General features: G+C 45.5%; 1 protein-coding gene across 1 annotated transcript in view; it reads right to left on the bottom strand.

Moving 5' to 3' along the window:
- dnah9l (dynein, axonemal, heavy polypeptide 9 like) overlaps window positions 1-15,187 on the bottom strand; it is a 514,436-nt gene that overhangs the window by 311,480 nt on the left and 187,769 nt on the right. Inside the window, exons 31-32 of the mRNA XM_051930607.1 lie at window positions 4,893-5,043; window positions 4,604-4,735 (exon numbers count right to left, since the gene is read on the bottom strand). Coding sequence (XP_051786567.1) covers window positions 4,604-4,735; window positions 4,893-5,043 — 283 coding nt within the window. The remainder of the gene's footprint in view (window positions 1-4,603; window positions 4,736-4,892; window positions 5,044-15,187) is intronic.

The following is a 15,187-nucleotide window of genomic DNA, read 5'->3' as shown; positions in this document are numbered from 1 at the left end:
CAATTCATCACCCATTATGGACCTCATAAAAGTACCAGGAGCCACCTACCAGGAACTACAAATGGCCTGAGTTTCAGTGCTAGGAATGCTATAAAAGTGTGCACACAGTATATATATATTTATTTATTTATTTATAAAGCACTTTAAAAACAACCTCAAGGCTGACCAAAGTGCTGTACAAAGAAAAACAACACATAAACACATAAGAGCTGAAGACATTCTTAATAGAAAGTATAAAAAGTATACAAATAGCCAACATATTATACAGGATTAAAAGCCAGAGAGTAAAAATGTGTTTTTAAAAAGGATTTAAAGGCAGCTAGCGAAGGAGCCTGCCTAACATGCAATGGCAAATCGTTCCAGAGTTTTAGGGCTACAACTGAAAAAGCTCGATCACCTCGGAGTTTGCATCGTGCCCTGGGAACGCGTAAAAGCATCTGGACTGCTGACCTGAGGGAGCGAGATGGTACGTAAGGGTGCAGCAGTTCCGACAAATAAAGAGGGGCACACCCATTAAGAGATTAAAAAACAAATACAAGGATCTTAAAATGGATTCGAAAACGAATTGGAAGCCAGTGGAGGGAAGCCAAAATTGGGGTAACATGCTCATGCTTTCTTGTGCCAGTTAAAAATCGAGCAGCAGCGTTTTGCACCAGCTGTAGGCAAGCCATGGAGGCCTGGCTAATTCCAAAAAGAAGCGCATTACAGTAATCTAGACGAGATGTTATAAAAGCATGTATCACTGTTTCAAGGTTGCGCTTAGACAACACAGGCTTGATTTTTGACAGCCGCCTCAACTGGAAAAAGCAAGATTTTACCACTGCATTCACATGGCTATCAAGTTTAAAAGTGGAGTCCATTTTTACACCTAATTTTGTGATCATGGATTTCTCAAATTGAGCCACAGTGGAAAGGTCGATGCAAGGGGTCCCGCTGGTGCTATTGGGCCTAAATAGCACGACTTCTGTTTTGTTCTCATTAAAATTTAGAAAATGTAGTGCCATCCAACTCCTTATGTCAATAAGGCAATCAAGCAGGGGCTGGACAGAACATGGACCTTGGCGCTTCAGTGGGAAATACACCTGACAGTCATCTGCATAAAGATGAAAGGAAATACCGTGTTTCCGAAAATTAGTGCAGAGTGGTAGCAGGTACAAGGAGAACAGAAGAGGTCCCAGGATGGAGCCCTGTGGTACCCCCCAGGGGAGGGCAACAGAGGTGGAAGTAAAATCATCAATACTGACACAAAAACTTCTGTCTGAAAGATAGGACCTAAACCATTGGAGAGCTGAATCTGTGATGCCCACCTACTGCTCCAGCCTAGAGATGAGGATCTCATGGTCTATCGTGTCAAATGCAGCTGTTAAATCCAAAAGCATAAGTAGTACACAGTCACCAGAATCCACTGTCAAAAGAATATCATTAAAAACCCTTAACAGAGAGGACTCAGTGCTGTGGTGAGTTTTAAACCCAGACTGGAACACTTCCAGAATTGCATGTTTGTCCAGAAAGGACTTCAGTTGGGTATAGATGACCTTTTCCAAGAGTTTGGACAAAAAAGGTAGCTTGGAAATAGGCCTGAAGTTAGACATAACAGAGTGGTCCAGACCCGTCAGATCCATAAATGTTTGGACAGTGATACAATTATCATAATTTTGCCACCTCTATGCCACCACAATAGATTTGAAATGAATAAACAATTGCATGATTGAAGTGTAGGCTTTCAGCGTTAATTCAAAAGGGTTTAACAGAAAAACATTATGAGCCATTTAGGAATGACAGCCATTTTTATATGTGGTCTCCCCATTTCCAGGAGCTCAAAAGTATTTGGACATTTGATTGTCAAGCTCTTCCATAGCCAGGTGGGTGCAGGCCCCTCATTATTTCATTAACTATTAAGCAGGTAGAAGGTCTGCAGTTGACTCCAAGTGTGGAATTTGCATTTGGAATGTCGCTGTGAACTCTCGATATGAGGTCCAAAGAACTGTCTACGCCAGTAAAGACAGGCAGAGAAAACAAAATACAATCTTTAAAGAGAACAGAAACACCAGGGGCCTCATGTATAAACGGTGCGTACGCACAGAAATGTTACGTACGAACGTTTCCACGCTCAAATCGCGATGTATAAAACCTAAACCATGCACATTTCCACGGTACTTCATACCCTGGCATGCACAAGTTCTCTGCTCGGTTCTGCAGACTGGCGTCACCCAGCGTCAAAGCAGTGTTACTGTTCCTGTGTGGTTACCCTTTCTTTATTACATCTACATTCCTGACGCGGCTTTATAAATACTCTGAAACTAGCTGCATATTGTTTATTAGTGTAATGCAACTGATTGTAATTAACCTGTAGCAATATAATGGTCCAGGGAATAGCCATAGTATTCCAAATACCAGAACTGCTTTAGCGTTGTAACACTCACTGCACCTTCTTTTTCTTCTTTCAGCTGCTCCCGTTAAGGGTTGCCACAGCGGTTCATCTTTTCCATATCACTCTCTCTGCACCACTCGGAGTATTTATATCACTGTATCTGAGTGTAAATCACAGATCTACAACGATTGGAAAGAGAATTATCGGTATACAGCATTAAGCACACGCTGCCTCAGCCACAGCAAAACACACTGAAGAGCTCAGCGACTTTAAACGTGGCACTGTCATAGGTTGCCACCTTAGTCACAAGTCAGTATATGACGTATCTGCTCTGCTAGATCTGCCACGGTCAACTGTTAGTGCTGTAATTGTAATCTCCAACAGCTCAGCCACATAGTGGTTAGACCATGTAAACTAACAGAGTGGGGCTGCCAAGTGCTAAAGTGCATAGCCTGTAAAAATGGCCTCTCCTCCGTGGCATCACTCACAGCAGAGATCCAAACTACCTCTGGAAGCAACATCGGCACAAGAGCTGAGCATCAGAAGCTTCAGAAAATGGATTTCCATGGCCGAACAGCTACACACCAGCAATACCAAGTGTCAGCTGGATTGGGCTAAAGAACAGCGCTCGCCATTGGACTCTGGAGTGATGAATCACACTTCATTACCTGGCTGTCTTACAGAGCGGAGTGGTGGCCCTGAGGCTCACACTACAGTCAAAAACACTGAAAGTGTTTCAACAAGAAAGAATGCTATTAAGCGTGACAGAAACATGTTGTCACACATGTGTGCCAGTTGGTCATTTTCCAGATTTGGCTAAAGTAAGTAATGCCACCCCAGGACGAGAAGGGGTGCTGCTGCTAACAGTCTTGTCTCCGTCTTCCCTCACAATGTTGAGAAACCACCCCCAGAAGGCACCAAGACAAAAGAAGCCCCGCCACTTCTGGTCCAAAGCCTATAAAAAGAGACCTCTCCCGGAGGATTGCGTCTCATTTTAAAAGTTGACCAGGCGTCTGCGCTAACCCAAGCTGGAAACTTCATCCCTGTAAAAACATCCGATTGAAAGGACTTATTACTGATTAAAGATGCATTTTGAATTGCATTCTCTTTTTGCTTTTGTTGAAATTAAAACACTTTTTGTTTTTGCCCCATTGGCACTGCTTTTGTCCTGCATCATCATTTCGCCCCACTACAATGTAAATATCAAAACGTCAACGTAAATGCAGTAGGAAAAAAGCATGTGAAGTGTCCACCGCTGTACTGATGCAGATTTAGTACACGTACACGTCCTTCATGTAAAACGTATTGAGACAGTCATCGACACAAAGCCCGGTATCACAATCAATTTCAGTTTGTTCTAAAACTGGCTTTACAGCATTTCATTCACATGGCATTGTGTTTTGGTTGAAGTCTCCACCCCACATATGAATTTTGAGTTATCTTAGAGTGGCAAAACGCATAGAAATATTTATGATCTTTTGTAGCATCATGTTATTTCATCCACTAGATGGCAGCAGAAAACTGTCCCAAGAGTTCAGGCTTTGCACTGTAAAGTGGGTCTTTACAAGTGTGATAGATGTCTGGGGACCTTGCCCCACCGGGACACCTGGAGATGGGAAGGACCGTGAGAGGGGCTATATCTTCCGCGGAACACAAGAGGGCAACCTCCCTGGATTGTATGGGGGCCACAAAGCTTGGAAGCTCAACCTTATGGGAGGATGTGGCCACCACTAGGGGGACAGCTCCGGAACTGTGGTCCACAGCACTTCCACCACAACCAGAAGTGCTGCCAGAAGAGGAGCTGGATGCCTATGCAGCATCCGGTTCCTAATTGTGGAGCACTTGGAGTATGTCCGGGTGTGCTATAAAAACGGCCACCTCATACCATTCCAGGAGCCAGAGTCGGGTGAAAGAGGACAGAGCTTGCATGTGAGGAGTGGAGGCTGCAGAAGAGAGAGAGCATTATTGAGGCTAGTTTGTGCATTGTGGGTTTGTGCTACAAAATAAATGTTTGTGTGTTAGAACATTTGGAGCACATGTCTGTCTGTGTCCGGGTTCAAGGTTCACACATGTCACCCCGAGTCTGAACTAGAGCTTAACCATAATTCCATAGACTTCTGACTCCAAGGATGTTCAAAGAAAGGATGTGATTTGGGAAACCAGCAGAGTGAAAGTTAAATGAATGATAACAAGAAACCAATTGAAATGCCAGCCAACAAAACCTGGTCTTACCTGGTCCTGAAAGAGCGCACCACCAAAGGCCCAGACACAAGCAAAAACAAAGTAGATCTCGTAGAGTTCTCGGGGAGAATCCGCTGGAGTATTCTCAGGAGTCAGGAGACAATCAAGCAGAGAGCACAGAGTCTAACAATGAAAAAGGAGAACGATGAAGAGGAAAAGCTGCTACACTGTTCAGTGTGAGGCAGGACATTGAAAAGGGAAAGAGCAGTGGAGCATTTGGTGATGTGACAACAACATGGCATCATAAAGTCCTGAGAAAAGGTCTACGAGGGTGGCCTACCTGCACCATGCTGATCTCAGGCATTGGGGTTATTGTTTTCAGGTTACATCTCACTTGTTCCAAGCAGTGTGGTACATATTTGTCAAATAAGATGGTGAGATTTGCTCTTTCCGACTGTGCTTTTCGGGTATCGATCCAGCTTGTTATGTATCTGTAGACAAATAAGTAAATGTCCATTGGTTATATGGGCAACATCAGGCACAAGAATATAGCCAACCATAGATGGAGAACCACACCACTACACACTCACACCTTCACCCCCACCAGCATTATTTAAAGTCTCCAGTGATCTTCATCTGTCCATCTTTCAGATGTGGGAAGAAGTAGATGGAGGGAAAAAAGGATGCAGAACAGGAAAAGAACGTGCAAACTACACGTAGGTATGGACTGACCAGGAATAACACAACACGTACAACTTTACAATTTTCGAGGTAAACCAAAGTACCCATGAAAAATCCATGCAGATGGGGTAGAGTATGTAAGCTGCCATGAGATTGAAATGAAGTCCAGGATTCAATCTGAGGGCTAACCAGGCCCCCTGTGGGACACTTATGGGAATGCACAGGAAATCATTTCATCTTCATGAATATCTCAGACTACCCTACATCACCAGTTTGACAGGTCAAAAGGAGACCAACAGCATACGGGATATACTGGCAGGATAATAAACCAGAATGAATATGAGATGGGTGACAAGGAGGCAGCTTTGGACTTGACAATCTCAAGTTGGAAAGCAAAGAAGTCCCACAAACACAACTATGAAGAGCATCTTAAGAATGGAAAAAAGGGCAAGTACACTAGTCATTGTCCTTATGCGCTCAGAGTCCTTTACCTCCAAGTGGGAGATTACCACTCTACCATAAATGCCCGATTGATGGACTGCTGCTGAGATGGTCATCCTTCTGAAAGATTGTCCCATCTCAGCCCACGACTTCTGGAATTCTTGTAGAGTGACCTTTGGCTTCTTGGTCACCTCCCTGACCAATGCTTTTCTTGCCCTGTTACTTAGTTTGCTCAGGTGACCAGTTCTGGAAAGAGTTCTGGTGTTGTGACATGGACATGCCATGGTGGTGGAGCAGTAGCTCTGCTGTCTCACACGGAGTCACGTCGCTGGTGTTCCCTGCCTAGAGTTTGCATGTTTTCCTGCTGGGTTTCCTCAGTGTGCTCCAGTTTCCTTCCAAAGATATGCAGATTTGGTGACACTAAAATGACACCAGTGTATGTGAGTGATGAGTTGATGCCCCGTCTAGGGATAGTTTCAGCCTCATGCCCAATGCTAGCTAGAATGGGCACATCCCTGGATTGATGGATTTAATCATTATTAAGGTGTCATCAGAATTTAATGGGTGTTCCAGGCAATTCACAACACAGCAAAGCCGAACCTGTTCTCACTGTGATAATATCTCTCACTGCCACCTGGTGGATTCCTCCAGATTTACATAAAGTATGCATGCAAGTATAAACAGTAAAACGCTTGCATAGCAGGAGCGTCCACTGAAGCATGCGTTGCACGAAGTATAAACCTGGCCTTTGGATCCCCTGATACTGAAATCATTAATATCTCGATAATGGCTGTGCTTGTCTGTGTCCGTCTGCGTGTCACAGTTTCTCGAGGACAGTCTAGAGCTAAAACAGCTGGACAGAAAAACACCAAACTCGAAACTTAAGCCTGTTATGAGATGACAAAATGCTGATTAGTTTTTGTGCCAAATCGTGCAAGAGGAACCCTCAAATACCATAATTCTGCAATTAATTATGAATTCTTCTCGTCAATTGCTATCGTAGTGACCGATTTTATGATCAGAAAGATCAACATCAGAGTGATAAATAATCACTGAAATGTTCTAGAATAGTTCGGGTAACTTGGTTCCTAGGGCGTAAAGCCTACTGACGCTCACGTCCGAATTTTTTTAGGGTTTGGAACAAACCGCGTTATATCGTATCAGTGTTAATTTGGGTCTTACTGTACCAAATGGTGCATGAAGAATCCACACAGGTGTAAATGGTGTGACACAAACAGACGGACACCGGCAGTTCTAAAAAACACACACGTTTAATTAACAAGGTCCGCAAAGTCCAAGTTTCGCACACACACAGTGCTCCTGCACCAAACACCCTTCATTTCCCTGGCCTTTCTATGGTCCTCCTTGGGCCGTCTTTCCTCCTCATTCCCAAGCGTTGCCTTCTCCCACCCGACTCCGGCTCTCTGATCGTAGGAAGGCGGTCCTCTTTTATCTCCAGCCGGATCCAGGTGCCTCCAATGAACTTCCAATCGGCACTTCCTGGTGTGGAGGAAATGCCACACGAGCATCCGGAAGCACTCCGGGTAACCCTGGAATTCTTCCCGCCATTCTTCCTGGTGTGGTGGAAGTGCTGGTTTCCAGGGCTCTAGGATCCTCTGGGTGCCCCCTGGCGGTGGCCACGGGCACCAATAGGGTTGCGCTTCTAAGCTTGGTTCCCGTGACCCCCATACTAACCAGGGTGGCTGCCCTCTTGTGGTCCCGGGGAGGTATGGTTCCTCTCCCAGTCCTTCCAGGCGTCCCGGCTGGGTATGGCGCCCAGACGCCTGCCACAATAGAAACAAGTTACAACAACAACAACAACATTTATTTATATAGCACATTTTCATACAAAAAGTAGCTCAAAGTGCTTTACATAATGATGAAAAGAAAAATAAAAGACAAATAAGAAATTAAAATAAGACAACATTAGTTAGATGGAGAAGTGTTACCACTTTTGTCATTTGCATCTTATTGCTATTAAGGAGACATTAAAAACAGGGAATGCAGCTGTTTAAGACTGAAATAAGCGATTAAGGGCGGGGAGACCACTAAAATGTCATTCGAGCAATACGTGCTTCAACAGCAATAACTGACTTCTCATTAGGAAACGAGGCTGGAACAAAAACTTGCAGCCACTGCGGATCTAAAGGACTGACACTGCCCACCCCTGCCATAGCAGAATGGTACGCCTCATTGTCACGCTCTTCAGACTATTCATGGTATACTTGTGCCGTGGGGAAAGGGGGCATTGACCTCAGGGAAAAATTATACCCTTATCAGGATAGCAATGCTTCAGTACAGGATGACCCGGGTCGCTTCAAAGCGATTTGCATTTTTTTTTTGTCTGCCCTCTAAGGAAGTAAGTGGACCCGCACAAAGAATAGAAAATGCAACCCACACCACCCTGCACTGTGGGAAAGACACATTTTGGCCTGCAGACTTCTTTTGATGTTCACCACATGTGTGTTTGTCTGACCGTTGAAAATAAGATGAAGAATGACTCATCAGACCAGATGACTTTTTAGACATGTCAGGAGATGACTGCTTGTCTGTATCTCTTATATATATATATATATATATATATATATATATATATATATATATATACACAGTACTGTGCAAAAGTTTTAGGCAGGTGTGAAAAAATGCTGTAAACAAAGAATGCTTTCAGAAATATAATTAATGATTGTTTATTGTTATCAATTTACAAAATGCAAAGTGAGCGAACAAAAGAAAAATCTAAATCAAATCAATATTTGGTGTTCCTACCTTTTGCCTTCAGACCAGCATCAATTCTTATCGGTCCACTTCCACAAAGTCAGGGATTTTGTAGGATTCTCGTCAGGTGTCTGATCAACCAATTCTACCAAACAGGTGCTAATGATCATCAATGTCACACGTAGGTTGAAACACAGTCATTAACTGAAACAGAAACAGCTGTGTAGGAGGCTTCAAACTGGGTGAGGAACAACCAAACTCTGCTACCAAGGTGAGGTTGTGGAAGACAGTTTCATGCCATGGCAAGATTGAGCACAGCACCAAGACACAAGGTAGTTCTACTGCATCAGCATGGTCTCTCCCAGACGAAGATTTCAAAGCAGACTGGAGTTTTAAGATGTGCTGTTCAAGCTCTTTTGAAGAAGCACAAAGAAACGGGCAACGTTGAGGATCGTAGACGCAGTGGTCGGCCAAGGAAACTTAGTGCAGCAGGTGAAAGACACATCAAGCTTATTACCCTTTGAAATCGGAAGAAGTCCAGCAGTGCCATCAGCTCAGAACTGGCAGAAACCAGTGGGACCCAGGTACACCCATCTACTGTCTGGAGAAGTCTGGCCAGAAGTGGTCTTCATGGAAGAGTTGCAACCAAAAAGCCATACCTCCGACGTGGAAACAAGGCCAAGCGATTCAAGTATGCATGCAAACATAGGAACTGGGGTGCAGAAAAATGGCAGCAGGTGCTCTGGACTGATGAGTCAAAATTTGAAATATTTGGCTGTAGCAGAAGGCAGTTTGTTCGTCAAAGGGCTGGAGAGCGGTACAGTAATGAGTGTCTGCAGGCAACAGTGAAGCACTGAACGTTTGGGGCTGCATTTCTGCAAATGGAGTTGGAGATTTGGTCAGGATTAATGGTGTTCTCAATGCTGAGAAATACAGGCAGAATACCTAAAGACATTACCGTTCTCGAGCACGGAGGTATAAACTTCCGTTACTACAATCAGTATGCCGGTGAAGAGCTTCGTCTCGTATTGGTTCAGAATGGGACGAAAATCAAGGAAGAAAAGTGGGCTTTCTAAAAAGAAACAGACCCTCGGACCGGAGTGGCCACTGGAGGATCCAGCAACGTTATGGTCTTACCTGACGGGTCCTGCGAAAATCAGAGCTGAGATCGAGGTCGAGAGAGAATGGTGGTTAAGGCGACAAAAGAGCAGTCAATGGACTACTTTAATGGAGCCTGAAACAAGCCATCGTAAGTCGGAGGTATGTGTCGCGACAACGCCCGAGGCGCAAGGAACTGTATTTTCTTCTTTTGCAGAAGCCGAGCGGTTCGGGATAATCTATGAGAAAGACACATGTCTCATACCTTGGCAAGATGGCCGCGAAGACGAGGAGTCTGTAGATTTACAGCTGGGGAGCCTATTCATGGAGGACGATCACGTGGACCATCCTGGTGCAGGCTGGGAAAAATGTCAGCAAAATAAGGAGTCACCTGACCAGGAAGGGACCTGCTTATTCGCCAACATACGTCTCGTGAGTTCACCCGAAGGATGTCGGGAAGAAGGTCAGCAGCGGTCCGTCAGTGAGGTCGTCTTGTCCCGGACGAATCCGAACTCCCTGAAGGGGAAGGGGTACGCGAGCTAAGCAGCGCCGAATGATAATAGTAAGAAAGAGGGGCGGGATGTGACTGAATGGGCTGCCGTTAAAAAAGAAAAGGTAGATCACAGTCAGTCGGTAGCGGCCACCCGTCCCTCTAAAGACTCCAAATCCCAAGAGACTTTGCGCGACCCAACAGAACACGTGCCAGGATGTGCCCATTGGCTCCCAGCCGGAAGATAAGGCTGATGATGATTCTGACCTACCTCAGGCCGATTTAAATAACTTTATTGGGCTGCGGGATCTCGAAAGGTTGCTCGAGCCTGTGCGTAGTTTCTTTCAGGGTCTACAGGAGCTGAAGGAACGTGTGGAGGAGATGGGAGCAACGGCCGAAGCGCCGCTGAGAAGACTTCAGGAATACCTGCGGCGATTAGGCCGAGAAGCTCCGGTCTTAGTTGATTCGGCGGTACAGGTAAGCCCAAACCGTACCGTATATTATAAGGGGACGCAGTGCGATTCGGGCCCACAATTAAAAAGTAGCGGGTGCCAAGTCACTGCGAACCCAAAAAAAGATTGTGGTGTGATGACAGAAGGAGCAGAGGAAGCGCCAGTCAAACCGGAGCAGCTGAAAAGTGCTGTCTCTCGGGGCAATGTGGTGCTGAAGACGCCGCCCCTAATTAAGGTAAAAGTGAAGGGCGTGCAGACAGTAAAAGGGCTCTCTTGTGCTAATAGAGAGACCCAAACTGGACACAAGCCCCAGATTAAACAGGAGATCCCTACAATAAAACGGGGGTCTCCTGACAGGTTGGGAAACGTAAGGGCGGCCAATAAACCTGCCTCAGTGGAGAGAAGGACGGAGCCAGAGGTACCGAGGTGCTTCCAGTCTCGCAGGGGGAGAATAACAAGGGGACCACAACTCTGCTATGAGTGTCACAGGCCGGGTCATCTAAGGCGAAGTTGTCCTCGGAGGACAGGGGAGCAGAAGAGTTGGCGATACAACGTTCCCCCTAGGGGAGTCTAGACGGCGAAGCCCAAGCCCGGCACGTGGATCTCCTTGGAGAAAGACGTTCCTTTCGGAACTGGTCGCTCTGAAATACAATTCTTCGCTGAGGGGGGAATACTGTGGGAGATGGCCGGCTGTTCATCCCGGCCAATACCCCCAGGCTGCTAGATGGAGCCCTCCCTGTAGCATGGAAGTGCCCCGAAGACCAGCAGGGAATTATGGACAATGGAGTTTTTATTCCCAACCCTGCTGGACACCGTGGGGCCCACCAGAGGATGCTGCAGGGAGGCTCAAGGACTTATACGTGCCCTATAACCCGGAAGCAAGTCATGATCATATGATCAGAAGGAACGACGTGTTTCCGGGTTGAAGAGAAGGACTTTTTATCTGACCCGGAAGTGATAAGAAATCTCATGGACTGTAGGATGGGAAACACTTCCGGATCAGGGAATATAAAAGGACTGTGGGAAAGCCCAGACATTGAGCTGAGCTGGGAGGTAGGGTGGCGAAGTGTCTGGGAGAGGAGGATTGTTATTGATTATTGGATTAGTGTACTTGTATGTGTAGTGTGGAGTGGAGGGTGCTTTATGCACATTATTATTATAAAATAAATAATAATTATAGTTTTACCAGGTGTTTGGAGTGGTATCTGTGGGTTCAAGGGAGCTCTAGTGCCCCCTACTGCTACAACATATATATATATATATATATATATATATGTGTGTGTGTATTTTTAAATGTAATAAGGGCTTTGGGGACTGTCCTAAACATTCTCCTTTGTGAACGTTGCAGCATGTTACCGTGGGGAGAACTTTACTTCCCAGCAGCCCAAGGGGGTTACCCGCATAGGATGACAGGAACGGAAGTAGGGGCTGCTGGGGACGAAAGAGACCAGCGGGAAAGTTGAAAAGGGAGGCCTGACAGAGCAAAATAAGATCGGTCTTTTGTGTATCCTGTCCAAAGTGTTGTCTGAAAAGTCAATTGTGCCCTAGATCGTTTCACGTTAGATGAATGGACTGTGTCGTGACTACCTGTCATGTTATATAATGGTGGATTCATTGTCGTGCATCTTCAAAAGGAGCGCTCCTGGAAAGCTCATCCCTCGCCAATCAGGACTACCGGTAGGACTGTTTCATTCATTTTCTACGGAAGCTGTTCTCGGGATTCTCATCTTCACGCCATATCATTTCACCTGCGTTTGCTGTATTGGACTGTATAATGACAATGTCTTGAGTGTTTATTGTTTTTTTGTTTCTGTTTGTGAGTGTGTGTGCAGGTCAGGCCAAGGCCCTGGAATCTCCACCAAATAAATAAATAAATGACCGTCTCTTCAACGGTGTGAATCTTAGCGGCACCATTTCGCTACAACGTCTTGATGGACTCTCCTGAATGAAATATGAAATTCCTGCACCGACCTTCACATTTGCTGACAGATAAGGTTGGATTTCTTGTTTGTTTTCCTTGCATCTACTGACTTCACAGGAAGAGTCACCAGAGACATGTCAGTAGATGGATTGGGAGAGCATGAGGGCTCATGAGGTCGCTGAAAAGGGGTGTGTGGTGCTCCCAATATCTGCAAAAGGATGAAGGTCCAAGTCTTTAGAGTCCTGGTGCCCTGTGTTTGTGAGACATGGATGTTATCCAGTGACCTGAGATGAAGGCTGGTCTCCTTCAGTACTGTGTCTCACTGGAAAATCCTTGGGTACCGCTGGTTTGACTTTGTGTTGCTCATGGAGTTCCAAATGAGGCACATGACCTGCACTGTGAGGGAGCGTCAGTTACGGCACTACAGCCTGTGGCGCAATTCCATGAGGGTGATCTTCATTGTTGAGGACCCAAGCGGCTGGACCAGGCGAAGGGGATGCCCCTGTAACACCTGGCTGCAGCAGATAGAAGGTCATTTCTCTAGGGTGGGACTGGACTGTGTGTCTGCCTGGGGGACTGCCCAGGTTTCGTCGTGTGGTGGATGCGTCAACGCACTGTACCAGTGCATGGCTCCCCAACCTGACCTGAACTGACCTTTCCTTGCATCTTGAATCATTGCACAGCCAAAGAATGTATGGGGTTATCTCTAAGTGCTCCTAGATGATCTCTTTCCCCCAAACCTCAATGCCAGAATCACATTTGCCACAAATTCAAAACGTCAGCCAGTTCCTGAGATATCTTCGCTCAGCCACAGTAGCCAAGATGGTAAAAAAAAAATGGGTCTAGTCTGAATTTCTATATATGACGTTCAGCAGGATGAGATATTAATCATCTCAGGCCATAGATGTTAGAGACATCTGCTCTCATGACAAGTTACATATATTATTTAATCAAGTGTTTCCATTATTGTGTCACTACAGTGGTGACGTTAGGTCACTTTATCCATTATTGGTGTTTTCGAATAAGTGTGGGAATCACTGTGTTGGGGATATTTCTGATAACAATGGACATAAGTGCTTAAAGTTACCACGAGGTGGCAGCTGGAACAACAATGGAGACTCTTTTGCATTGTTCCTAGTCATGAACTTCACAGGCTAAATAAAGAGATCACTGTGCCTTTCCATCCATCCATCCATTATCCAACCCGCTATATCCTAACTACAGGGTCACGGGGGTCTTCTGGAGCCAATCCCAGCCAACACAGGGCGCAAGGCAGGAAACAAACCCCGGGCAGGGCGCCAACCCACCACAGCAGTGCCTTTCCTCTGGTTATTATCTAGAGTGTGACAGTCTGGGTTGGCTCCACAGTCCTAGGCAGCCTAAATACAGAACCATTGATAGTTGTAAACCAAGATGATCTGGGAAAGTGGGGGCGCAGATAGTCAGCAAGAACCACTGTTGACACAAGTTCTTCTGTGCTTTTATTTACAAAAAAAATTGGACATGAGCGTCAGTAGGCTTTGTGCTCTAGGAACCAAGTTACCTGAACTCTTCAATAACATTTCAGTATTTATTTATCACTCTGATGTTTATAGGTCATTACGATAGCAATTGACAAAAGGAATTCATAATTAATTTCTCCTGCACAGATTTGGCTCAAAAACTAATCAGCACAATGTCATCTCATAACAGACTGAAGTTTCGAGTTTGGTATTTTTCTGTCCAGCTGTTTTAGCTCTAGATCGTCCTCAAGAAATTGTGACACAGGCAGACACAAACACCCATCATTGAGATATCAATGTTTTCGATATCAGGGGACCCTAAAACGTCGAGATCCATCGATAACTGGAGATCGAAATTTTTGACGAATCTAAAGCTTTCGCTCCTCCCCCATAGATGATAGGTTAGGGTTGGGGAGGACACAAACCAAAAACAGAGTCCAGAAAGTATTGTGCATCAATAAATAAAGAATCCATAAAAATCCAACTTGGAGGATAAAAAACAACAATTCTAAAATCCAGATTGAACAGCACCATTCACTTCGCTCTGCTCTGCTCCAGGGCCTGGTCACTCTGACTCCTCTTTCTCGGTACTGCTATGTGGTTTTCTCCCGACTGTTCGCCTCTCCAGCTATCCTCCAGACCGTCTTCTTTTGGCTCAACCAATTGTCTCTCTTGATTTTGCCACACGGGCTCCCTTTATAGCACCGGTCAGGGTGCAGGTGAGGGTGCAGTGGTCCACCTGCCCCCGAGATATGAATGAAGCACTTGACCAATCAGCCCACATTTACACATGAATGCACAATCAGCCAAGCACCCCAATCAACAACAGAGTGGCGTGTGCACATTCACACCTGTACCTGCACCTGCCTGGGACCTGCACGCTCCGGGTCTCTGGATTATTTATTTAACACTAGTCATTTAGCCCGTTACAATGATGGGCGCTAGAACAGTAGTGCATAAACATTAGTAGGAACAGTCTATATTAAATGGCAAGGGACTTTGACCTCATTCTGTTTGTTGGTCGTATTTTTCTTTCTTTCAGCCTTTCTTTTGTTGATGTTTATTTGCTGAGCTGACCGTTCTTAGTGGGCTACCGCCGTGTATTGTGTGTCTTTAATTTTCTGTGACAGTAGTACTGTCTTGTACGGCTCTATTCAATAAGGGCGCGTAGATAATTTAGTTCAAATGGCTCTGGAATATGTGAAGAGCAACAGGTGCAGATCTTTATTTACGCGCGCCTTTATTCGCTGCGCCCAATTGAGGTCGTCCTTTTGAGGCTCGCCTTTTTGTGCGCGCCCTTATTGAAGGATACCGTCTTGTACGTCCGCTGGC

The sequence above is a fragment of the Erpetoichthys calabaricus genome, chromosome 8, assembly GCF_900747795.2.
Source record: "Erpetoichthys calabaricus chromosome 8, fErpCal1.3, whole genome shotgun sequence".
Classification (NCBI taxonomy): Eukaryota; Metazoa; Chordata; class Cladistia; order Polypteriformes; family Polypteridae; genus Erpetoichthys; species Erpetoichthys calabaricus.
This window is presented reverse-complemented; position numbering and strand designations above follow the sequence as displayed.